At 40.8% G+C, this 27,009-nt stretch overlaps 1 protein-coding gene across 1 annotated transcript; it reads left to right on the top strand.

The window, feature by feature from the left end:
- Positions 1 to 5,773: 5,773 nt before the first annotated feature.
- cry2 (cryptochrome circadian regulator 2) lies at positions 5,774 to 26,544 on the top strand. Its single transcript, XM_046037441.1, has 13 exons — positions 5,774 to 6,087; positions 10,583 to 10,691; positions 15,316 to 15,458; positions 18,239 to 18,423; positions 18,915 to 19,003; positions 19,473 to 19,613; positions 19,750 to 19,875; positions 20,966 to 21,151; positions 22,427 to 22,578; positions 22,699 to 22,901; positions 23,884 to 23,964; positions 24,106 to 24,659; positions 25,049 to 26,544. Exons 1-12 carry the CDS (start codon positions 5,930 to 5,932, stop codon positions 24,651 to 24,653), a joined length of 2,121 nt encoding a protein of 706 aa, XP_045893397.1. The 5' UTR covers positions 5,774 to 5,929; the 3' UTR covers positions 24,654 to 24,659; positions 25,049 to 26,544.
- The last annotated feature ends 465 nt before the right edge of the window (positions 26,545 to 27,009 follow it).

Genomic DNA, 27,009 nt, shown 5'->3' on the forward strand with positions numbered 1-27,009 from the left:
GATTATAGTAGTTCTCTATCTTATTTGGATCCCGAGACACTTTAGTCTTATTTTTCTCTGCTTAAAAGTGTGCAGCTTAAACTTTAAATCTTGGAAGCACAAAATGTCGCAGGTGGGTTGAACATGTCACCCAGTAGTCAGGCACATATAATGACATTTTAAGTTTGCGTTTCCGCAATTATATCAAAGTCCAAATTCTTTCATCACTTTAATCTCTTAAATCATCTGCGTCTGTTCTTCTACTCTGAAAATGTCAAATGTTGCGTTTTTCGCGACTTGCTTGGATCCCAATCATTGCCATTCGCAGATATATTTAAAATTATTAGGCTGTCGTTTCTCTTGATAAAGATGAGTGAAAAGGCTGTATAATAGTTCACATCTGTAGCTCTACTGTGCAAAATCTGCTTATTTATTAGCCTAGTACAGGTTGAAACAATTGTTTTAATTTTCAACAACAGACAACAACATTGTTCTGTTTATTTTCAGGTACGAGGTAACTGTGATGTCCATTGCATGGATTACTGTTATTACTGTCTGTGGGTAGGCCTACATGTAGCCTACTCCAGACCTTTCTCAGTCTACAGTATGTTCACACTGTGTGTTTTTGCTGTCCATTACACATGCAGGTTCAGGTGAGAGTTCAACTGTGGTTCAAACTCCCCAACAAAAACACACATCCTTGATTTAAAAACGGGGATCTATTATTCATCAAAGCAATAGTCATCATTAATAATTGGAAGCTTGAACCTGTATGAACTGAAGTTACTTAGTATCCAATTATATAAGATGGAACAGCTCCATGCAATAACTGAATAAACAAATATTTTGTCAATACCAGTATGGTATTGCTTAAATTGTACAACTTTTTGCACATCTGTGTCAGGGAATTCCAACAATTTTGGATCTGAATTTATATCATGGTAATATCCCACCAAATGAATTGTAATAATCTCTTCATCCTCTAGTCAAGCCAGGTTGTTGATGTAGCAGTGGAGGTGAGAGACAGGGAGGAACAAGAAGATGTAGACTACTTGATTATGGATATTGGGCACTAGACATCCACCTCTGATCAGTCAGAGCAAGAGTACACTGGTCCACGTGCAACGATACACTTGTGCACGGCACTTACTACGCTTAGGGCTGTGCAATATGACCAAACTCACATACGGCGATATAGGTCATTTCATATCCCAGAGTTTCTGAGACAGGAGCCAGCTCCCATCCTTCACTTAAAAGAGCCGGCTCACAGAGTGAGACAGCAATACTCACAACTCTCCTGCTTTAGTTAAGATCAACAACAGCATGTCTTGGCAAACTAGACAGCAACGGTAAGCTGAATGTTTGTGATTTCATTTAACGTTACCTGACACACAAATCATGGCTGGAGCTGCTGGAATAGTGTTGTGTGGCCTGCATCTGACACGTGTGGAAGAATTCAAAGCGTCGTCCTCTCGCAAAATTATTTCCGAAAAAGTGTGGAATTTGCGACAGAGCATAATTTTAAACAATGGACATTTTTCTGTCGTCAAACCAGCGGCGTTTCCAGGCTCTTGAAACATTGGGGGCTTAGGCCAGCCCAGAAATATTGTTTTTACCTCAACATTTAAAACGCTGCTGAGTCAACACTGAAGTAAAGTCTTTAAATATGATTGTGTCCCTTTTTCACCTCAATGATAAATCAATTAATTTTAATTCAGTTAGAAACCCTTGCACTTTAATAGCTCCTGTGTTTCAGCAGGTTTTCTGCTCATGTTCAAAACGTTCTGCACATTCCGAATCTCTTCCACATTTGTGTAAAATCCCCTTTAGACCGTCTGACAGACACAGAGCCCATGTGGGACTGGATCAGACGACTGCACTGCTCTTCATCAGAGGTAGAAAACCAAAACTGATAACACTTCTGATCACACAACTCGCCACAAATAGTAACTTCAGCACCTCTGATAAAGTGCAGCCTACAGCTGTTTCAGAGGAAAACATCCTGGAGCAGAGAGACAAACAGTCAAACAGAGCAAAGGTGTCTCTAAGCAAGGGGGACAGAGACAGCAGGACACAGTCAGCTGTGTCATGTTAATTCTCTTCCACATTTAATTAAATGTTACTTTTAACCATTTTTGTAGCAGCTACATTGACTGGAAACTGACTGACAACATTTAATATTTAAATGTTTAGATCAAAAGTATTGCTAGGGACAATTCATTAGTCACCGACAAGCCCTGAAGCTGTGAGTCTCTCTCTCTCTCTCTCTCTCAATTCAATTTAGCTTTATTGGCATGAATTTAAAATAACAATATTGCCAAAGCTACAAAAAAATTACAAAAGAATAATTCATTTTATACAGTTCATTAATCACTATAAAAATAATAATAATAATAAAATACATATACTACATACAATACTATATAAAATAAAGTAAATAAAACAGTAAAAGTGTGTGTTAAATAAAATAAAGTAAATATTAATAATTAAATTAAAATAAATCAATAAAACACTAAATGTGTGTGTGAGTGAGTGAATAAAAGACAATGAAAACAATAATTTGAAAACTTTTCAGAATTATTATTATATTTATTATGAGCCTATTCATTCAGTTCCCACTGGTTGTCCTCAGTTCGTGGCCTGATTAGACATATTTTGCAGCAATTATTTCACATTTGGGCATTTCTCCCAGTAAATAGGGGTTTTTCTCTTAATGTTTTACATTTAGGGCATGAGGTTAGAAAGCGCAGCTCTGTCTCTACCTGTCCTCTGTCACACTGGGAGCAGAGTCTCTCCTCTTGTGGTAGCCAGCTCTGTCTGTGGCGACCCTTTTCTATGGCCAGGCTGTGTTCACTCAGTCTGTGTGTTGTCAACATTTCTCTCTCTCTCTCCTCTCGGGCTCACGTTAAATGCTTGCTGAGTAATGGTGGGGGGGTCACATTACGTGAACTTTGAACAAATTGTAGCAATATTATTGCGAGTGGTCTCCTGCAAGACATGCTGCGCATGAAGATTCTTGCATATTCGTACATAAAATATTTTTGTTGTTGTTGAGCTACATTCGGGGCTACTGTCAAAACATTTGGGCTGGAGCCCCAGAAAAATTACCTGGCGACACCGATACATCAAACTAAATATGTCATCATCATGTCAGCGCCCATTTTTTTGTCCCAGTTCAACCCTGCCTCCAGTCTCAGAGGCTGAGTTTGAGAGCTTCTAGTCCACACAGACTGAATTTTGGGGGCGTAACACACATTCAGTGCTGCTGGCTACGGTAAATGAAAAGTTGCTCTCTCTCTGCCCAATGTGGACCTGATTTTTGAGTGTCACAACTTATTTTAGATTCAGACCTAATTTCAGCTTTGTTGGGCATCATTTACCGTGCAGAGTCCAGGGGGCAGCGAGGACCAATCGACTGTTTCCGAACAACTGTCGGATGAATTTCTAAGCAGAATGTGCAAGTCTGTCCACGTCTTCCTACTCCATATACCTCAGCTCCTCTTTTCTTTTTTTTTAACAAAGCTTTAGGTGACAAAAAAAACTTACTCAATGGTCAACTGCCCTCTATGCCCTGCTGGTCTTGGTTGTCTTTTCCATTTTATCTTCCAAATCCTTAAGAAGGTCTCCAGCACGCTTGTCCAAGTAAGGAGCAAAACTTTCATGCATAGTATCGCACAATCAGGCAATCTCAGAGTTGGCGTCTGCGACACCATCCAACAAAAGCTGACCATGCTGAAATTCATTGTGGCAAAATTATTCAGTTTCTGTTGGCATCGGAGGGCAACTTGAGCAAAGGCACTACCAATGTTTGCTTTCTGCGGCTCAGGTTGTGGATGGTCCCCGCCGGGGCCATATCCTCTTCCATGTCTGCGACTGCAGCGGCAGTCTCGCTTTGTCTGCTGAATTTCTTCTCTGGCTCAAATAAATACATCTGAATTTCAGAGTCTGCAAAAATACTTTACATGTGTGCATTACAAGCAAAGAGAGCAGCATCTAGAGGACTCCCCCTGGCTACCCAGAGGCAAAAACTAGAAATCGAAGCTGAACTAGTTTGTAGTTGATTGTCACACTGTCATGTCAAGTGATGGTGCTGAATGCAGGAAGAACTACTTGGTAAACTCCATTTTCTAACCCTAACCTGTTCACCCTGAGCCTGTTATTCCAGCCTCCATTGCAAGTCAGCCCGAGGTTTCCAGTTTTCAGCAAGCTTCCCAATTTTCGGCCTCCTAGCCACCAAGCTTCATCCTGGCCTGCTAGCTGTCTGGCTGTTATGAAGCCAGCTAGCTTCTAGACGGATTTCAAGTCAGCTAGCCACCAGCTTGCTCACCCACAGCATGCTAACCACCAGGCTATATCACAGCCTGCTAGCAACCAGATATCCTCCCTGCCTGCTAACTTTCAGTCTGTCTCCAGCTTTCTAGCGTACTACGGTACCGTCACGGTTCTGGGGTGGTTGGTTTGTGTTTCATATTTCCTGTTTTATTTAGAAGTTTGTCTGCCGTTGGTGTTATCTTGTTTTGCTTCCCATCTGTGTGCTCCCCGATTGCCTAATGTGTTTCCCCCTGTGCCTTGTCGTCTTCCTGTTGTTAGTAGCCAGTTTATTGTTCACTACTGTTTCACCACTGTTCACCTGTGTATCTTTGGATGTCTCGTTACCAGCATTGCCCTTCGTGTTTCCCAGTGTTTTGTGGATTTATACTCAGTTGTGTGGATTATCACCTGTTTGCCGTTAGACAGCAAAGACACAACATTATGTAACTTTTCTACCATAAAATAACAGCTGGTGGAGAGCGGCTGCGACAGGCTTTGTGAAAGTGACTTTGGAGCAAATAAAAAATAAATGTTAAAACATATTTCAAAACGGTAAGTAGGTTTACTGTCAGGTCTGAAAAGTATAAGTACTAGGTTTTAGTGCTTCAATCGGTCTCTTTTGTAGGATGATAACTACACAGAAGCATCACCAAAAGCAAGTGTCATCCTCTCTGCATGTTAGCTTCACAGCAGCAGCTGTAGCGACAGTACGCTAACCCACAACTAAGCTAATGTTCGTTACATTACTTGCTGTGTTGTTTTTTGCTCTGTATCTTGGTATTTGTCATGGAATTGGATTTCTCCAGAATCACATACCTCACCCTCACATTTAAATCGAACATACCTGTGTGTGTACTTGAGTGACCCACATTTTATCTGCACTGTAAGTGCGGCTGAAGAGTTAAAAAACTAAAGGGCTGATCTTGACAAGTGGGATTATTAAGTGAGCATATATGCAGTTTGTTTTTTAGTTGTTTCTATAGTTTGGGCAGCTCATTCACAGATTTAGAAAGCTGAGATTTTTTTCAGTGAACGAAAAATGTAGTATTGACCTACAAAAGCAAAACGCAGCCATCACTGTCTCTACTTTAGGAAATAGACCTAACCAAGTGACTTTCAGTAGTGCAATTATATAACTTTCTAAACAGCAAGTATTTTGCTCATGGTTGTGCAAGAATTGAGCAATATAAAATGTTCCATCACCCAGAAGCTCTAAAACCAGCTAGCTCATCCGAGTGTACAATTTGTAGGCTGCTTTGTAAATATGTACCGTGTGAAAACTGCGAGCATATTCTAGCTACAGTCTTATATCAGATGGATCCTGACAGTGCTCCATCTGAAACGTGACACAGCTTCTCACCGCTGCTCGCTGCCATAGCCAATCAAAGCTCTTCAGCTATGTGATTCATGTAGACGTTTTACCATCTGGCCAATCAGCGTACAGATGCAGGGATAATAACATCTAAACACAGCGCAGTATCCACGCCCCCTCAGTGTAGGTTTGCGTTTTACAGCTCATGAAGTTTCTTGGGAGTCTCCAAAACTGTGACTGTTTTAGCCTTTAAATCAGTTGCATTTTTTGGCTTCATTTCGACCGATCCTTCTGGATTATACTCTAATGATGGAATAAGAAGTAGTCATGGTGGTGAATTCAGTCCACTGGTTTCGCAAAGGTCTGCGGTTGCACGATAATCCGGCGTTGCAGGAGGCCCTGAATGGAGCTGACACAGTTCGCTGTGTTTATATCCTGGACCCGTGGTTTGCTGGCGCCGCTAACGTGGGAATCAACCGATGGAGGTAGGCAACTTATCTTTATCTGTGACCCGTTTAAGTCCCATTAAACGTCCGTTTAACATAAGTGATTATGTGCACACTCTTTATGAGGTATGACTTGTATGGTTCATTGCTTTATAAATGTGCAGCGCTTTGACTTTAGGCTTGGGCCTCCAGTCCATGTCGGTTCGCTAACGCTAGCTGAAAATGGAGAGCATGCAACGCCAAGCACCACAGAGAAAACGGACTATTTAATGTTATCCTTGTGTGTCGTCAAACTTTCCTCATCAAGAAGAAGATCACTTCTTTATCGAACCCGTCGACCTGTCGGCATACGCTGGAACTGCTAAATGACTGTTACAATAAATAAATAACGTTTAATGAATAAACTAACGTTACGTTAATGCGTAAGTTACAGGAAAAAAACACGCAAATCGCTGCTTAATAACGACATTTTATTTAAGAAATTTATTGATTATTTATTTTTTATTATGAACTCACTGAATGGCGCAGTATGTGGCTTGGACTTAATAAGTCGAGTGTGTTTTGCTCGGGCATAGAATTGCGTAGGGACTGACACGTCCCCAACACCGACCCTGGCAATGTTGGACCCTGGCAGATTTTAAATTGGCGCCCCCATACGCAAACCTAAAAATTCCACCTCAGTGGTTGGGTTCATCACTCCTCTATCCACAGGAATTGTTTTAAACGTTCAGCAGCCAAACTCCCAATTTTAGCATGTATAGATGAACAGCCAAGTCAGTAATCATGGTCAATAAGGAATAAGTGTGATCAGCTTACTTGTCAACATCATAGACTAAAAGGAGACCAAACCTCCATAAACGGTGTGTCAACCCAGAAACTGTTTTCTCGCATTATGTAAAAGCATTGGTTTAGTTTCATTGGTGGAGGGGACTCAAATGAAGAGGAGGGTCTGAGGGTCCTCCCCCAGAAAATTTGAAGAAATGAAGACTTCATTTTCTGCATTCTGGTGAAAATGTCTGCACCAATTTTATGCCTCAATTTATGGTGGAAAAGTCTAAATTTATGTAAAGGAAAGCACAAAATGTAGGCAGCAGGAGACAATTCAAAATATAAAAAAATAATAGAATATAATGCAGTAAGGGTCTTCCTCTTTTGTGTGTTTTGTTCGGGGATGTGTATGTGGCACCCCTTTATTTTATTTTTTAACCTCAAATAAGTTAATTTTAATTAAAGTTCTAAATTCCTGGACTTGAATAGCTCCTGTGTTTCAGCAGGTTTTCTACTCATGTTCAAAACTTTCTGCACATTCAGAATCTCCACGTGTTCTCTGACATCCCAGAAAAAAGTCACAATATTACGAGACTGACGTAATTATTTAATTAGAATTCATCATTTTTTTTTTAGTCTACCTGCCCTATACTCTGCTGTGCATTCCTTATTGCTCCGCTGGAATTATCCCTTTTAGACCGTTTGGCCGACACAGTGCTCAGACTGCATGTTGCATGTGAAACCGAAACCAACTGGAAAACACTCGCCACAAATCCACACACATGTTAACCTCAGCAGCTCCAGTAAAGTGTAGCTCACAGTCCCAAACAGAGCAAGGCTGCGCCTCAGGTTTTAGATGTGTATATTGCAAAACTCTACACGACACGACTCCTCAGAACTGTCAGGACTCACAGCACGAGGTGCACTTAATTACTATCTCGGCGTATGCCAGCGTCGCAGCGGCTGGGCAGAGCTGATTCGTGCTTGTGCCAAATCAAAATCCTTCTCGTGCAGAGCTTCCTGATATTTTGCGCCCTTGGCAGCGGCCTATGTTGCCTATGCCGCTGGCCGGCCTTGCACGTTCCTACCAATATCCAGCGACTACTGAATTGTCTCTAGCAATAATGTTCTATCAAAATAATATATAACCACTGAGAGAATAACTATTTATAAACCAAAAGATGGAATTGTAGTTTGTCAACTACGACAGATTATTAGGGCATTTGTCATTAAACAAATGATAGTAATCTGAGATTTTGAAGTAAAATCTTGAGTAAAAATAATATTATCAGAAAATGTGTAATATACCAGAAAATAAGGCATTGAAGAGGTTTCTTGGAGTCATATGTGCATGTGTTAGTATTTCCTGCAGTCCCCAGGTATTTAGACTTGTAAAAGGTTTTGACTGCAGTGTGGTTCGAGACACCTTTGCTCTGTTTGGGACTGTCTCTCTGCTCCAGGTTGCTTCCCACTGAAGGGACTGTAAGCTGCACTTTATCAGAGCTAGTGAAGTTCACATTTGTGTGGATTTGTGGTGGGATTTCTGCCTGATCACAAGTGTTTTCAGTTTGTTTTAGTTTTCCACCTTCAATAAAGAGCTGCGCACTTATCCAGTGCACTCCCAAATGGTTCTGTGCCTGTCAGGCAGTCTGAAGGGGATACCATCATCAGTATCTTGTAATATTACAATTTTTTTATTATTAATTTATACAGAAAATATAATAATATATATATGTCAGAGAACACACATTTGTGATTCTGAATGTGTGAAAAGTTTTGAACACAAACACAGGAGCTATTAAAAGTCCAGGAGTTTCTAACAGAATTACAATGAATTCATTTTACCTGTCAATGAAGTGAAAAGGTGCCACATGCCGATTAGAAGACACAAAAGAGGAGGGAAGACCAATTATATCTATGTCTATATCCATGTTTCAGTATTACTAAATGTTGAATTAAAGAACATTTGTGCTGATTGGTTGACTCTGAAGCTAGTAGGGCTTCAGAGTCTTGCTGAAGGTTCTAATGATTAATTGGCTCAATAAATGTAAGCTAACTGGATGACTCCTTAGGAAGCTGGAAGCTTGTTGACACAGTGACTCTTACCTGGAACCACCACTTGAAGGATTTTCTGACCCGTCTACCAGGGTTGGGATGGTTCATGCCTCAGGGCTGAGCTCATTACCATCATCATTGCTTTATTTCCCTTTAATGTCAACCATATGTTCACTCTTTCATCAACAACTCCTGGTAGAAAACTGTGCTTGGAGGCGCAGTTGTTGCAGCAGCAATTTGTTAATGCAAACGTAACCAACCTCATGCTGCTTCTATACACAGCCAACTAATGTGAGGCAGTTTTAGGGCTGCAAGTAACAACTAGTTTCATAATTGATTCAGCTGTTGATTAGTTTTTTTTAAATTTATCAATTAACTGTCTGGTCTATAACTTAGACCATAGGTCACTGATAGGCGGACCGTGGTCCAGATCCGGACCCAGCCGCTGTCCTCTCCGGACCGCCGACCTACAGCAGATTTATTATTGAAACTTCCTACCTCGTGACGGAGCGTTTCTATTTTAACCCGCGCGCACACGAATTGAGGAGACGAAAGGGAAAAGAGATTTCACATGGCTTTTAATCAAGAATGTACAGATTTTTACATGTACATTCCTCCCACAGGCAGTTCAAAATCAGAATAGGTCATAGAACTCTGATGCTAGCTGGCAGGACAAGCTAGAGCTCACGTTTCTCACTGAACAACAGAAAGTAGGAGAGGTAGCTCTGTAAGAGGGAATGAAAGAGAAGAGGAGGCATTACAGCTGTGTTTATTATAAAATTGGTTAAGACTGCACTTCATCACTTAAAGCTACACTTTTTATTTCATTTTTTCTAAAAATTAGACACTTAATTTTAGTTTACTTAAATTTATTATTAGAGTAGTTATTTATTATCCCACCAGTTTGATGTGAAAACTGACATTATTTGATTTGACAGTCTGTTGTTGACTAAAAACACATGTTGATACAACTATACGTTATGGTACTGAATGATAACGCATGTTAGTTGTTTTGATGTTCCAGACCTTTGCTTCAGGAAAGTTTCTCTAACTGGACCTCCTTTGAATTCTAATTGAATACCCCTGACTTAGAAAATTAAATGTCAAGTCTGAAAATAGTTTTCCAGATTGATTGTTGTGTCCAATTAATAATCCTAAACTCCAAAACAGTCATGTTACAATGATTTAAACAAGAAAAAAACATCAGATGCTCACATTGGAAAAGCTGGAACCAGAAAATGTTTTTTTTTTTTTTCTTTTTGAAAGATGACTCAATTAATTGTCCAAAAGCTTCTGACAAGATTTTAGTAAATGACTTTGTCATTGATGCATAAGAATACAAATCTACAAATGGACATTTAGGTGCAACAGTTTGTCAAACCTCGTAAACTTCACCAACTTTTTATTGTGCTGTTTTTGCAGTTTGTAAAAGCATTCACACAGTGACCACAGCCTCAGATCACAGTTACTGATAGTAGGCTGTGGTGCTGGAGTCAGCATTTTGCCCCATAGAAGCAGAATTCCTGAGTCTGTCAGTTTTAATAAAAAATCACCCGGTGAGTGGGGGTTGTATGAAAAGCACATTACAGACTGAAATGGTCCGATCTCTGTGCTGAAAAACAATCAATGCCATCACAGCTGCACATCCTGCTGACTTGTAGGTATGTCATTTCTTACTAATTACATTTCCCTTATGTGTGTCTGTGTGCAGGTTTCTGCTGGAGGCTCTGGAAGACCTGGACAGCAGTCTGAAGAAGCTCAACTCCAGATTGTTTGTAGTCAGAGGGCAGCCTACTGATGTTTTCCCAAGGCTTTTAAAGGTCTGTCCAACAAAACATACACCATGCAAACATCCACCGTTCATGACTAAAAGTCTCCTCAACCACCGCCAATGTGTAGCACCCACTTAGCGCCACAACACATCAGTTTAAGGCAGAGCGGGAAACATTGAGCCAATTACCACAGGGGATGATTAGAACTCCATACTCTTTGCGGCAAGTGACATGGCAGTTTAATGTCTCATCTGAAAGACGGTAGCTCGTACAGCAGTGTCTCCATCATTGGGTCTTATTATTAGAACCAGAGGGAAAACTGCCCCCTACTGGCCCTCCAACACCTCTTCCCCGTTTTCCCAGGAGGTCTCTCATCCAGGTGCTGGCCAAGCCCAAACCTGCTTAGCTTCAGTCATTCAGCAGTAGCAGGGTTTACATTGGTATGGCTGCTGGTGTACTATTGTACCAATTACATGCTTTAATGTTCAAACAACACATTAATTTCTCATCCTGTGTCACCCGGTTGTGATAACTGAACTTGAAATGTGATTGTACAGTCACAGTCCGACATATTTTGGTGACTTGCAGTGGAAAATGTGTCTATGTTCAAACTGAGTGTAAATTGTGAGACGTCTGCTTTACGTAAAACAAAATCTTGCTCATTTGGCATTTAATGAAATACTGTCAAAACACATTAAGACTATAAGCAGCTAATTATCAAACACTCACTTTTAAACTATGTTTAGTCCATTTTTAAAGTCGTTTCAGCTGCACCACAATCATCCTCACACAAACATTCACATCATCTCCAACGTGATAACTATGATCTAATTACAACGAATGAATGTTCAGATTTATTAGATTCAAACAGTGATACTGCACTAATGTAGCACATGGTAAATGTTTCAGTGCAACCGGTGACAACCTGACAGCTGCCTTGATATCCACAGTCGCAGTGTTATAAAGAAGGACGGTGTAGCCTATGCATTTTATTCTGTGCTGAGGATAAATCCACGATGGCGATTGCTGTCCTTACATTGATGACAGATGGATCATAAGCGTTTAAGATCATGTTTGGTTAACAAACTAATATCTAACCAGCGAGTAGGTTTTCTAGTTTAAGATAACCCTCTAACTGGAATAGAAAATCCAGAGTCTCATTTCAGACTGAACAGGCTCATCAGGATGTGGTGTGGAAAGTGCTATGTGAAACATCACCTAATAAAATTACGCAAGTAATCAAAGCAATAGTGTAGAGATTACTGACGTTATCCTGACTACACATTAGTCACGTCAGACCAGTGACCATGGTGAAGCAGGAACTTGTGTGATATTGACTTAAAGTTTGTGCTTGTCAGACAATAATATACTATCCATTGAAATGTTTGCCAAAGCTGAAGATTATCTGTTTGATACTTCAAAATACTGTAGAGAATATTGTATAACTTGACTTGTGATCTGTCAACACCATAATAAAGTCTGAACACCAATCATACAAGTCAAATGAGGGATTAGAAGACCTATTGCACGCAATGTTCCGTAACTTGTCATTCCCATTCAGGCTACAACATCATACAGTGGCAAGAAAAAGTGTCAACCTTATTGGAATTTCATGGTTTTCTGCTTAAATTTGTCATAAAATGTGATCTGATCTTCATCTAAGTCAAGGGTATTGACCGATATAATGTGTCTAAAATAAAGTAAATTCTGATCCCTTATGTCTTTATTGAACACACTCATTCAACAACAACTGGTTGGATTTTGTTTTTCTTAAGCCGGACTTGCTCCGGTGTTTTGGGTCGTTGTCCTGTTGCATCACCCAACTTCCACACAGTTTCAGCTGACGTACAGACATTCTCACATTATCCTGATGAATTGTCTGATATACTTGGGAATTCATCTTCCCCTTAATGATTGCAAGCTGGCCAGGCCCTGATGCAGCAAAGCTGGCCCGATTTATGATGTCTCCTCCACCATACTTTACGGTTGGGATGATATTTTCATGATGAAATTCCCAGCCCCTTCTACGCCAGATGTAGTGCTGTGTGGTTTGTCCAAGTAGTTCAATGTTAGTTTCATCAGTCCACAAAACATTTTGCCAGTACTGCTGTGGAGCACCAATGTTCTCTTTTGCAAATGTCAGGCGTGCAGCAGTGTTCTTTTTAGTAAGCAGTGGCTTCCTTCGTGGTGTCCTGTTGTAGATACTCTGCTTGTTCAATGTTTTACGACATGTAGACACATGACATTTATTCATTTAGCTGACGCTTCTATCCAAAAAAAGGATAAAAATAGGATTTGGGTTGGGTTGTTTCTTTACCTCATTAATGAGTCTTTGTTGTGCTCTCTCCCACTTCTTGGTAGAGTAGTAACAGTCCCAAAGTGTCTCCAGATGTAAAATGTTTGCCTAACTGTAGACTGGTGAGTTTCTAAAGTCTTTGAAATTACTTTGTAACCTCTGCCAGCTTTATGTAAACCAACAATTCTTGATCGTAGATCCTCTGAAAGCTCTTTTTGGCGAGGCATGGCTCACATAAGCGTGTGCTTCTTGTGCAGAGCAAACTCTAAAAGTTTGAGGGGTTTTTATCAGTCAAAGTAGATGTAGTCCACACCTCCAAACTCATTTTCTTAATGAGACTCCAGGTGTGCTGAAACCTAACTCCAATTAGCTTTTTTCAATTAACTCAAGGGTTCACAAACTTTTTCCACAAGCACCATGAGTTTCTTTTGGTTGCTCTCAATAAAGACATGAGGGATCAGAATTTACTTTATTATTTTAGACACATTATATTTGTCAGTACCCTTGACTTAGATGAAGATCAGATCACATTTTATGACAAATATATGCAGGAAAAAAAACATGATATTCCAAAAGGTTCACATACTTTTTCTTGCCACTGTACGTTCATACTTTGACTGGTATGACAGTGATCCAGGTATTAAATGCCATTCTCTGTGACATTAAAAAGCTTTAAAACATAACATGGTTGACTCTGCAGAAACCATGACCAAATATGGTAAATGTACCAAAGTTTGGAGTAGAACAGACAATAAAGAAAAAGTATTTTATTTTTTGCCTTATGGGGACAGCAGAAGCAAACTGCGAGCACAACATTGACATATCACCTTTTAAGTTCATTCAATAATTATACATCCAATAATTACAAAGGAACATTATCATTCATCTGGAGTCAACTGCTGGTCATGTATAGTGAGTTTGTAGAGCTATTGCACCTGTAGCCTTACCTGCAGTAATGTTTTGAGGATGTATTAAACCCACCCTGATGTGTTGCTGTTTGGAGGAGTGACAATCACTGAAACTGAGTTGGTGCCAAGAAACATGATTATTGTGACTAAGCACACACTTACTTCAGTTATTTCAGTGACTTGAATGTCAATGCAATACAGTATAATTTACATAGTGTGCATGTTCACACTGCACTAAACCATGTTAGAGCATCTGCAGACGGTGTTAACATTTATGAGGAGATTCACTGTGGGGATTCAGTTCCAGGCAAGGAGGACCAATTGACCATCTCTATACAACAGCAATTACATAAAACACTGCTGGTTTTCCATTATATGCAATGGAAACCCAATAGTCTGCAGTTTTTCATTCCAACCTAACACCGTAGCTTTGTCAATAACACATCCTACTGGTCAGATAAATGAGCTACTATAGAGTTTGATTGGGATGAAAATATAAATCACAAGACTTCTTACAAGAAATTGGACCTTCCTGCTCCACTACTTGATCTTATGTTTGTACTAGTGTCCATATATTCGTACTAAATCTGTGGCCTTTTTAAACTTAATAAGTTAGAACTGATAATAATGAGGATAATGGCTCTCCTTCCAGCCTTCACTTTCAGCCCTTAGAAGACTAGTTACCTGCAAATAACACTTTTTGTTTATAGACATGTGACAGAAATGTATCACCCCACCAATTTTTCACATGAACAAACTCTGGTGCATAATCCCGTTTGGTTTGTTGGGGCTGGTGTGAAAGCTGTCAGTTCTACTCTGATGTACAATCCACCAACCCAAACAACCAAGACAGCTTGAAAAGGAGGGTCTCTGTCTACTTCCAAGTGGAATGTGGGGAATTTATTGTGGTTTGAAAGCAGAGCATTCAAAAGATAAACTACTGTATAGTTGCTGACTAATCAATAAGTTGCAAGATTGAAAAATTAAAAAAGATATCCATATCATATTCAATATGTGCAGAGGCTAATGTGCAATATAATGGCATGACATGTTTACTCCTCTTGGGTTGTTCAAATTAGCGTCGGACCAGAACTAAAAGTTAAAGTTGTGTTAAAATATCTTTTTATTTAGCTTTGTCAGTACCAAATGAACTGAACGACGGGTGAGAAAGAACTTTCTGTCCAAACTGTCCACAATTAGTCTTCAAACTGTAGCTTGTTGCATGTATTTCACATTTAACTGTGACCTGGTTTGTTGCGTTGTATAAAGGTGCACCTTTTAGTGAGCTCGATTACAGAATGCACAAGCTGAGACCAATGTTGAATCCAAACACTTCAATGGTTTCATGACCAGTGTTGTTTGGTATTTTACATAGTTATCCTAAGCCCTGCTACACAGCCTGCTCTTGTCTTGCTGTCTTTCTAACAAATTCTTGTCTTTCTTTCTTTCTTTCTGTGCCTTGCGCCAGGAGTGGGAAGTGACTCGGTTGACATTTGAATATGACCCAGAGCCTTATGGGAAGGAGAGAGATGGGGCCATCATCAAAATGGCCCAAGAGTTTGGAGTGGAGACCATTGTCAGAAACTCACACACCCTCTACAACCTGGATAGGTTCGTAACTCACTCACTCACTCACTCACTCACTCACTCACTCACTCACTCACTCATATTGTGCTCACTTTGGGTTGGTAAACACTGACATCAGCGATTCGTGTTTTATTCCTGAAATCTAGTATGGTGCAAAACACCGTTGTAAGGCATGTTATGACATTATATGAGATAAAGTAGAATTCAAATCGTTGCACTGCTGCACATGTATGAACCTAAATAGCAGGTGTGCTTGGGAACACCCACCCAGCAAAGACGCTGATGTTATAGTCAGAAATGGCTGTATCCCTGCAGATGCCGCTCTAGTTCAGCACTTACCCGGAAAGTCGACTGAGTCTGGCTGCATCGCGTTACTGCGGGCCACGGTTTTGATCCGTCCTCGGCCCGGGGTCGACTGGAAGTGTCTCTGACCAGTTTCAGGAGCGGAGCACGGCTCTCTGTGACTCGGTGTTTTTCCGTCGTCTGCTATGCTGATCCCTGAGTCATTTTGCCTACCAGATTTTTCTGACATTTTAGATTTTGTTGATTTGGTAATTGTGCTTTTATGATTAAGTAGGCTACGTAGTTAAATGTTTTCTTTTTTTGTCTGTTTTAACTTTGTTTATGGTTGATTTACGATTGGGAGTCTGCACAGGGTGTTTTATTTTGAAAGTTGACCGAATCTCTATGCCGTTCTGTGTCTGACTTCCTATCTGGTTTGATGTGAACTGCGCAGCTTGACACCGGTTCTGTCAAAAATAGACTCGCTGTGTCTCGGAGTGAAGAGCTGCATCAGGGACGCGCTGTGGACTTATTGACTAGCATGGCCGCTTAGCATGTTACTCCAAAGGCTAAGCTACATTCCCAAAAGCTGCATGTTAAATTTGTAGATAGACCTGTAGCAATACATCTACATGGCAAGTGAAACATCAGCATTAATAAATAAAAAGAAGTAGGGGTATGACGAGACACTTAGCTCACAAGACTGAGGTCCCGAGATCGAGATGAGATTGTAACATTATTTTAAGATCTTAAAAGCCGAATTATGAAAATTATTAAAAGCTTAATTTCCTGCATTCAGGTAAATCTTTCTGCATCAATTTATGGTGTGACACACTGGCTAAAAATCCAGTATTCATACTCCTCAAACATCGGCTCCTAGGGGCCTTAATGATGAATTACTTCTTGGCATTTTCCTGTGATCCCTTATACTGAATATGTTCTGTTGGCTAAATTCTCTGTAGATGTGATTGTGTCCATTAATTGCAGAGCTCAGTCAGGCTCCTGCAGATGTGGCTGAAAGGCTTCACCGTTACTCATCAGGTCGCTCTCTTACGTCAAATAAGCTATATTTGTCTGTCTCACGCAGACGGCTGAACACCTGTGGTGATTGAGCTTTTGAGGCAGTAGCACCTAAATTATGTCTTGCTGTGTCTTGCCCGTACACTGAGAGCATCCAGACCTGCAGGTGTTACATATGTAATACCTGCACTTGAATTCACTGCATTACATAACAAATTGAAATATTACGTCTGTGTGTGTGTTAAGAATACTCTATGAGCGGATTAGACAGGACGGAGCTTAGCGTTGTGCGTGTGCTCAGATGCCCAGAGGGTTTATATTGGTAGTTGTGGACTTGTGCCCAGCTTACCCTGCTCATCAAAGTAGTCGCAATGAATCGACCAATGGGAAGCTATCCCTGCTGCAACTCCACCAGGGATCCAGAAGGGCCTCACAGATATAGTGGAGTTGTATAAGGTAGAAGCTATAAATACAGAGCTCTGCTGTCAGATGCACTGGCAAAACAACCTGGAGGTTAAAATAAAATAGAGGGTCAGTTTCTTAGTTACTTGTGAAGGTATAGTTCAGTGATGATAATTTCATCAAAAATTGTTTCCTATCATTCTTTTCAGAAGTTCAAACAGTAGAGTACTGCCGAAGCCATGTGAAGCTGCACAGAGCAGATTGGACCAGGCACGAAGTCAGACACAGAACGGCATAGAGATTCTTGTCAATTTTCAAAATAAAACATCCTGTGCAGACTCCCGTATATCAACAATAAACACTATTAAAATGGACAAAAACAGAAACCATTTGACTATGTAGCCCACTTAACCATAGTAGAAGCACAAAAATCAACAAGATCTGAGCAAGTCAGCAAAATTGGGCAGACAAAATACTCTGTCCCGTGAATTCCTTGCTATAAAAAAGGTTTGATTTTAAAACCAGTGTTATTAATGTAATGTTTTAACTGAGTGCTGCTGCTATTTCAGCATGCTGTGTCTGTGGTTCGAGGCGTAGGATCATTGCTGTTGAACAGTCATTCATTTAGGGCTCTCTTCTGTACTCAGTCCTCCCCCTGTTGAATGCTGCTCTGAACCCCCTTGTGTTTGGGGTTGGAGGCCTTGTTGCAGACTTGCACATGTCTTTGCACTTTGCTTCATTCATACTTGTTCAAAAGAATATTTTGCCATTTTAGAAAAGAAACCACTGCAACTAAACCTAAGCACACAGTTACCACAAATCCCTGGTCCCCACAGGTGTCGGTTGGTCCCCACAGGTTTGGCACGAATTCCTGGAAATGACACTGTTATTGCTATTCTGGCCACCCTCGGACGACATGATGAACCTTTTTTCATTTCGGACACTCTCCAGTGCCACATTCATGACAAAATGTCAACATTTTACATAAGATAAATAATCATCCATCAGGCAGAATACCATTTAATCCACTGAGCTCTTGTTATGTTACATAAATTCTGCTGTATATTGCTATACTTTTCTATCTTCTGTATTGGTCACAGGATAATAGAGATGAACAACAACAGTCCTCCTCTGACCTTTAAGCGGTTTCAGACCATTGTGAGCAGACTGGAGTTGCCTAGGAGACCACTGCCTCCCATCACCAAGCAGCAGATGGACAATTGTCACACTAAAATAGCTGACAACCATGACCAACTATACAGTATCCCCTCACTGGAAGAACTAGGTATACATGATTGTTTTTCATTCATTTTTTTAGAATTGAATATGAGTGCTGTAGGACTTCTTACTCTTTACCTTTAGCTGTTGTCTGGCTATACTGAGGGACATCTAGGAGAGAGGACGTGGTTGGATTTATTCATTACTGTTGGGTTTGATTTGATAAATAATTCCACACTGCTGGATGCAACTGAACACTAGCACGCTGTGTTCGTATCCTACCAGAGCAACTGGAGTTCAAGTTTAGTCCAAAAATGTGTCCTTGTCTCCTGTGTGGCAATTGCATCAAGCTAGATTCCATTCAGAAGTTTAGTAAATAAAATACCATAAATTGTAATAAACTCCTCAAGTCCTTAGACATACAGTAAATAATAGTCACATTAAAATTATTAAATGGGGATTAGCATATAGAGAACAGTTAGCACTTGGGCAAAGTGTGGTTCATCAGATAATGGCTGCTTTATATTTGACCTTGTCTCCATGTGAAAATGTGTCCAGGGTTCAGGACAGAGGGTTTACCTCCAGCTGTGTGGCGAGGAGGAGAGTCAGAGGCCTCAGACAGACTCAACAAACATCTGGACAAAAAGGTAAACCAGAAGCTGACATTAAAGGTCTTTAATGTCAAACATTGGTGCAGGAAGGGTTGAGTTTCAATGATGGGAGCTTAACTACAATCTAAAAAGCGTCAGAGTAGAGAAACTATGAGTGAATGAGTCAAGACTTTGACTTGATCGTGTTGTTGTTGAAAAGGTACACCAAAGTGAATTAATCAAGGCAACATCATTGCATTAACTTCATCAACAAATGAAAACAGGAGCACGAAACAGGAAGGCTTCTTACTAAAATATATTAATTGTATGTAGAGGAATAAAGGTCCTGGCCACTATCTGAGAATTTAAAGTAGTTTAATATGATTAATATCTATGTTTAGGGACTAATGTTATTTAATCCACAGCATTATACATCATAACAATATAATAAGTGAAAAAGATTTGTTTTTACATGACGATATCTCGGGTGATGACTTGAATGCCCTCACTGTGTCTGTCCGTATAGGTGTGGGTAGCCAACTTTGAGCATCCTCGAGTAAACAGGTGTTCTCTGTATGCCAGTCCTACTGGCCTCAGCCCCTACCTGCGCTTCGGCTGTCTATCCTGTAGGGTTCTGTACTACAACCTCAGAGAGCTCTACATGAAGGTACTGTGGATACTCAGAGAGATATCAGTTCAGGCTACACAAACGTACTCCACTCTGTTCCCTCACAATTATGACAATCCACTGCTTTCTTCTTCTCTCTCCTCTGTTGTTCGTTCTTTCTTGTGCCTGCCATCAGCTCCGAAAGCGTTGCAGTCCTCCTCTGTCCCTGTTTGGCCAGTTATTATGGAGGGAGTTCTTCTACACAGCTGCCACCAACAACCCAAACTTTGACCGCATGGAGGGAAACCCCATCTGTGTCCAGGTGGGCCTTTGCACCAATCAGCTCTTGTAGACCATTACAGTAGGTCATAATGTCCTATGGATATGAGGCCAGAAGCTGTTTAATAGGACGGTGAGACATTTTATGTAAAGGGCAGCTTCTCAAGCACTGTGGTGCAACTGAACTATCCAAATAGTCATGATTATAGTATGTTTTACCACAATACTCATAGATTTGTTCGGCCTGTATTGGATGTGTTGTCATTCAGATTTAAAAGGAGTACAGACAAACATGGTTCGAGACACATACTGTACTCTTTCAAGGTGAATATATCAACACCGTAAAATGAGAATAAAGGCCAGATATCCCACGCTGTTAAAAGAACACGAGTATTAATCTACAGTCAGCAATTGAAGAAAGTTTTTCCATGGGCCCAAAACCAACTGCCCCCGATGAACCCAGGGATTATAGAAGCCAGAAGCATTGAGTGTGGGATAATACTGTCCAACTTGCACGGAGGAGCTTGATGAGTTGCAAGGACTCTCAATCATGGAACATACAATGGAATTTTCCCACTTATTCCGGAAACAGACAGGAGGCAGAAATGCTGAAAAGCATCAGTTCTCACCCGAGCAGTAGCCCGGCTGAACTGCATTTCCCCTCGCCGGGGTTTCTGCTAGTCTGCTCCTCTCAGATCACACCTAATGCTGGTATTTAGAATAATAAGTATAATATAAATAAAGAAATAATAAGTAATTCATAGAGCACAGCCTTGTGGGGAGGGGCTCATAAATACCATTGTTTATCAGAATCAGATCATATGCAAAGTTAATTAAATTATGATTGATTTCCTCTCTGATCCTCTCTCCCTTCCCCCACAGCTGTCCCTCAGACTCAAGCTTCCAGCTTCACCACAGCTAAACTTGTAAAATCTTATTCCTCCCCTCTTTCCTTTTCTGACCATGAGCTCATGTGGATATCCAGATTTAATGAAGCTGTTTATTCACAGATGATAAATAATCTGAAATAGAACCAGTGTTGTGTACTAACCAGCTATAGCACTATAAACATATACATAACAGAAGAGTACGTACTATAGTTAATATTTCTCTCGTGTGTCATACGTCTCCAGATCCCATGGGACCAGAACCCAGAGGCACTGGCTAAGTGGGCTGAGGGTCGGACTGGTTTTCCCTGGATTGACGCTATCATGACCCAGCTGAGACAGGAGGGCTGGATCCACCACCTGGCCCGACATGCCGTGGCCTGTTTCCTCACCAGGGGAGACCTGTGGATCAGCTGGGAGAGCGGCATGAAGGTAGGACAGAATCGTCTTTAATTTAGTCTTTTCAAACACAAACTGTAAGGCGGAGAACACATGGCTGTTTGTGTCAAGTTCACTGTAGTATGAATTGATAAATGGGTATACATCAGCCCTATTCAATTGGTGACTCGCAGGCCACATCTGGCCCAGAAGCAACCTCTGTGTGTCCCATCATACATAATCTGATATATGACAACAAAAGTAAACTCCATACGCAGTGTATGGAAGTAGCTAACGACAGCGCTATTTCATTTCCTTCTCATCTCTGCTGAGAGTTTCACATGCACTGTACCGATCACCGCCAAGCCAGGACTCAGCAAGCAGCCTGTCCCCCTCTGTGTTGCTGCAGAGCGCCTCCACATGCGCACAAAGTCAGCCAGCAGACTAATGACTACGCTCATTAATGGACGAGAAAGTACGTGGTGCAATAAAATCTTTGGGAGTAAAAAGCCAATCAACACAAAACAAGCTAAAGTGCAAGATGTCTGTCTTTAGTAACTGTTCAGCTTAGTTTGCTGCGTACATTAAAATCTATCATACAGGTGAAATTAATTAGCTGATTAGAGTGTGACACTTTGAGCCTACAATACTGAACCTTTTCACAATATTCTAATTTTCTGAGATTTAGAATTTGGGGTTTTCATAAGCTGTACGCAATAATCATCAAAATTATATCAAATAAAGGCTTGAAATATCTCACTTTGCATGTAATGAGTCTATATAATATATTAGTTTCACCTTTTAAGTTGAATTACTGAAATAAAAATAAACCTTTGCACGATATGCAAATTTTTCAAGTTTCACCTGTATATAAACTTTGCTGCTGGCTGAGAGACACCAGCCCCTCTCTACTAGCAGCAGCAGAGGGAGGAGGAGGAAGGACCGATACGGACTGAGTTTATCAGTATTTCTAAACTTCACTCAGTATTATAATGTCAGGAATATGATTTATTTGACTGACTTTTTAGATTTGCTTCCAGTGAGATATTAGTGACTATTATTATTAATAAACATTTAGTTATAATAAAAAAAATCCATTCTAATCCTATTTTGAATGTTTTCTTTTTTTAAATCTTTAAAAGGCAATTACTTAGTAATGAAAAACTATCAATAAGAATGTATCAAAATCCTAATGATACCTATCCCAACTCGTGAGAAAGTGTCCGGCCCATCTCCACCTCCTGCTTTCAAAATCTGGCCCAATTGAATTTGTAATAGAATAGTCCTGGTGTACATCATGAAGCATTCTGTGTCTGTGTGTTCCTGCAGGTGTTTGAGGAGCTGCTGCTGGATGCAGACTGGAGTGTAAATGCTGGCAGCTGGATGTGGCTGTCCTGCAGTGCCTTCTTCCAGCAGTTCTTCCACTGCTACTGTCCTGTCGGCTTTGGAAGGAGAACTGACCCATCAGGAGACTACATCAGGTAGACTTTATTGTGGCACTTGCACAGTATCTCTTACCATACCACATCCTTTTCCATATTAAATCTCTGGTAACTTAGGGATCTTTCCTCCATGTGAGCTTTAATATGACTTTTCTTCAGGCATTACATCCCCATCTTGAAAGACTACCCGAATCGGTACATCTATGAGCCGTGGAATGCCCCGGAGTCGGTCCAGAAGGCAGCCAACTGTGTGGTGGGAGTGGATTACCCCAAACCAATGATTAATCATGCAGAGGGCAGCAGGCTCAACATAGAGAGAATGAAACAAGTTTACCAGCAACTCTCCCATTACAGAGGACTCAGTAAGTGAACTAACAAGACTACACACACACAGAATGGAGTATAAGGTTTAGGAGATCAGACCGTCTGGAAGGTGTTGGCCATATACAGTTTTGTTAGTCATCAGAGGCACGTCTGTCTGACATGAATAGGGAGCCAATGAAGGCAAGCTAAAATCGTGCGCGATACGAACAAATGTTCTAGTTTTAGTTAAAAACTCCATTTGAAGCCTTTTAGTAAAAGCACGCAGCAGGACCTGAAAGCCTCCACTCGAGGTAAAGTTAGTACACGGAAACCTCCATGAAAGTGAAAAGAGGTGTGATGCAGAATCTGGACACAGTAGTTACTTACAGCTGTCTGCTGTGCTGCGCTGCAAATCCTTCCTTAAACCATGTCATCGCCTGAAACGGTCATCATAACCACAGGTTAATGACCACGGCTGTGTCGACATTTAAAATGAGTGAACACAGTAAAGTTGTCTTTACTTAACATCATAATTAATATTTCAGTGGCCTGTGGCATTGAGTCAGCCCTGTTCTAATAGATCGTTGACTAAATATGGACAACCCTGTGTGATTATGATTGCTTAAACAGCTCCTGTGTGATGTCAGCTTCTTAACATGCACACCTCACATACAAAGCTCACATGTACAAGTTAAATACTAACTTAAGAAAATAATGATATTGCACAACAGGAGCCACATATCCATGTTTCTCTCCTCCTGTACCAGTCTTGCAGATATTTTCTTTACTTCGTGCATTTGGAGCCAGACTGTAATTCAAAGATCCATCTGCTTTCTTTTCTCACTCTTTTACACTTTCAACAAAATCATGAAGAGATACAATTGATGTAAAAGGAATTATGAAATGTTGAATTAAAATTGAACATTTTGTTTACAGATTCCTTTGTTGGAGTGGAAGTAAATTTAGCACTTTTATATAGATACACCTTACGGTAGGGAGGAGGATTACATCACTGTGTATGTATGTGTGTGTGTGTGTCAGGTCTACTAGCATCAGTACCAACCATCCAAGAGGAGGCAGAGCCACCAATGACGGATGAGTCGCAGACCAGCAGTGGCCCTGGTAGGAGGAAACACAGAAGCAAGAATCTTATTTTCCCATCGAGGATCTACAAAATATTAGCATAATTATTACTTAGTACACGTGTCACAGTCAAACTGTTCACAATATCTGCTTATTATTTATTTTCTTGTGTTTTCCTAGACTCTCCTCCCAGAGGTCCTGCTGACAGTGAAGCAGCTGGCTGCTCTACAGCGCCTGATTCGTCCACAGTCTGTGCATCTTCCACCTATGCCCCATATCCCGAGCCGGAGGACGCAGTGAACATTCACCCTTCCCAGACACCCTGCCCCTCATCAAGCTCACGCACACAGCCCTCTGCAGCCATAACATCTACTGCCAGCAATCCTCTGTCCACACCTATCAACTCCTCACCAGCCCACTGCCCACTATCGGTGTCCCCTGCTGCCTCATGTTCCACCTTGTCCTCGTCCCTCAGTCCAGCCTCAACCGCAACTCACTCCTCTCTGGGGCACAGGAGGAAGGGCCTTGCCTGCAAGGTCCGGCGCAGCCAGAGGCAGCGAGGGCGACTGATCTGCACTCCAGCAGCCAGGGAGGGAGAGAGGAGATCAGAGGAGGAGGAGGAGCGGGAGGAAGCAGAAGGGGAGGAGAGGATGGAGGAGGACGTTGAGCAGGATGAGGAGAGAATGGAGGAGGCGACTTCTGGAGAGACTGCAGGACATCAGCAGTAATACCAGGTACAATACACATGTTGGGGTTTTCAACATATGGACAGGTTTGGTTATTAGCTGAATATCAAAGATATTCTAGAAATATTAATTAAACTATTAATATTCAAAATTATTAATTACAATTAATTAATACGGGGCACCACCCTGGAATCAGGGACCAATAACCAAATATGATCAGTCTAAAAGAGGGTTTGTCCACCTACTGATGGCAAACAGAAGAGTGAATCTGCACATTGGCCGTGGTAATAATCACAGGCAACAACTTCTTAAAATTATAACAGCATTTATTCAACTGCGCTGGCTGCGTTACCGGGGTGACCTGCAAGATTACAAGATTATGTGTGTGCAGTATCATGGAAGTATCATGGTGTTTTCTTCTCTGGCTTTTCTTTCAGGTGAAGTTCAAAAGAACAATGTTTAAACGTCCTGGAAGAAGTGGACTGATAAGGAATACAAGGAACAGGGTTCTGGATATGTGGACAACATAAATGTACATTAGCATGCATACAACTGGAGGTAGAGCGGGTCATCAGCTGATCCCCAGCTCCTCCTGTCACCATGTCGAAGTGTCTTTGGGCAAGACGCGAAACCCTAAACTGCTCGTGATGCTCATGCCAGCATCTTGCATGATGGCTCACGCTCATCGGCGTTAGGTGTGATTGGGTGAATGTATAGCGCTTTGGTTAATAGCGCTATATAAATGCTGCCATTTCCAAAAGTGGAGGCAGTAAAAAAGCATTTTACTCAAATTTATCCCAGTCCTGGAAAAAATGTAAATACTGTCTGGACAATCATTTAAATAAGAGTAGCACATTTTAGAACAGAACCAGTCCAGAAATACTGTAAATGATTAAACAGATATTTTTATTTGAGGAAATGAAGGAGGTCATAATCCTAAAAAGTAATAATTAATGAGTAATCTTCTCTTGTACAGTTCCTTCTCTGAGACATACACACACAGTTAGTAAGAAGCAACATTATGTACCGCAACTCTTACGCAATACAACATAGTCTGGCTATTAGCAATAGCACCTCTGTACTTGTACTGTCCTCTTGCTTCTACGAATGTCCTCTCCTTAGAAACCAGGTTGGGCAGGAGCCTGAATGTTGCCTGCCAAAACACACTGTCCTATATCTGCACTAGACTCTCTCTGTAACTGAACTGAAAATCATTTGATAAAGCAGTGTATTCTGACTTTTTGCTGTAAACATCTTGCAAAATTGTGGTTTATGAGATTTAACAAGTTATGGTTGAGTCCCAGACTGATGGTCTACATGATTCTGGGTCCTGTTCAGGCCAAAAACTTACTGTTCAGCTCCAGACAGATGTACTGACCTTTATGTTGTAGCTCCATTCAGTGTACAGTTGTGAACATTTTGGGCCTGTTTTTAGGAGGCAGTCGTTTATATTCAGATGGGAAAACAGTGATGGAGAACGCTCTTGTTGATGTCTGATTTAGGGGTCGAAAAAGAAGACACTTCTGGCCCTGGGGAAATAGATGGGTCGAAATTTCCTCAAAGAGGGATCATAGTTTGTTAAAAGACAAACCTCACAGCCCGTGCAGGTGTCATACTATTGGTGTTAAAAACTAGCGGGAACTGTGAAGTTTGAATCCTAGAAGGTAAAAGAGCAAATCAGCCAGTAGAACCCCGACTTCAGCCCATCAGGGGGGCTAAACTGGTCACAGGTCAGAAAAGCTCACAGCTCCCACTTAGCCTCAACACAAGCCCTAATCAGATACTTGGGTTTTGCTGTACATTCCAGCTAACAACAGTATGATGCTCTGTGGTGCGAGAGGACAGTCTGTGGGCTACATGGATATTTATTTGTTTTGTATTGTACAAAAAGAGTTTATTTTCATTAAAATTGCTGAAGGCATTGTGATTGAAATGGGAGTTTAAGGTGTACTTTCTACACGCGTCCTACTTTAGAAGTTCTGTGTAATAAACACTACAAAACATGTTTGGGTAATTCACATAAATAAAACATAGCTGCACATTACATAATCGCATCAAAGATGATGAAGTTGCACATGCCACAATACTACTAACATGAAACATTGCAATGCCAAAATAGTCATCGATAATTGATTTAAGACATGTTAATGAATGAAAATACTCACGTTTTCCATAAAATAACAGCAGATTCAATCATAGCAACACACAAAAACAACAGCACCACCTGCTGGCAAGAATTAATCTCTGCCAGTTCATATCTTGAACATATTTGTATTGCCTTTTTATTTTCTCAAATAAATAAAGGGCCTTCATGTTGCCTATGCCATTCCATTTTCAAATACCAAAAGATTCCTCTATGATGGACGGGGAGAAGAGCCATTTTGCCATCCATAGTTGT

Source organism: Micropterus dolomieu, linkage group LG22 (genome assembly GCF_021292245.1).
Source record: "Micropterus dolomieu isolate WLL.071019.BEF.003 ecotype Adirondacks linkage group LG22, ASM2129224v1, whole genome shotgun sequence".
Lineage (NCBI taxonomy): Eukaryota > Metazoa > Chordata > Actinopteri > Centrarchiformes > Centrarchidae > Micropterus > Micropterus dolomieu.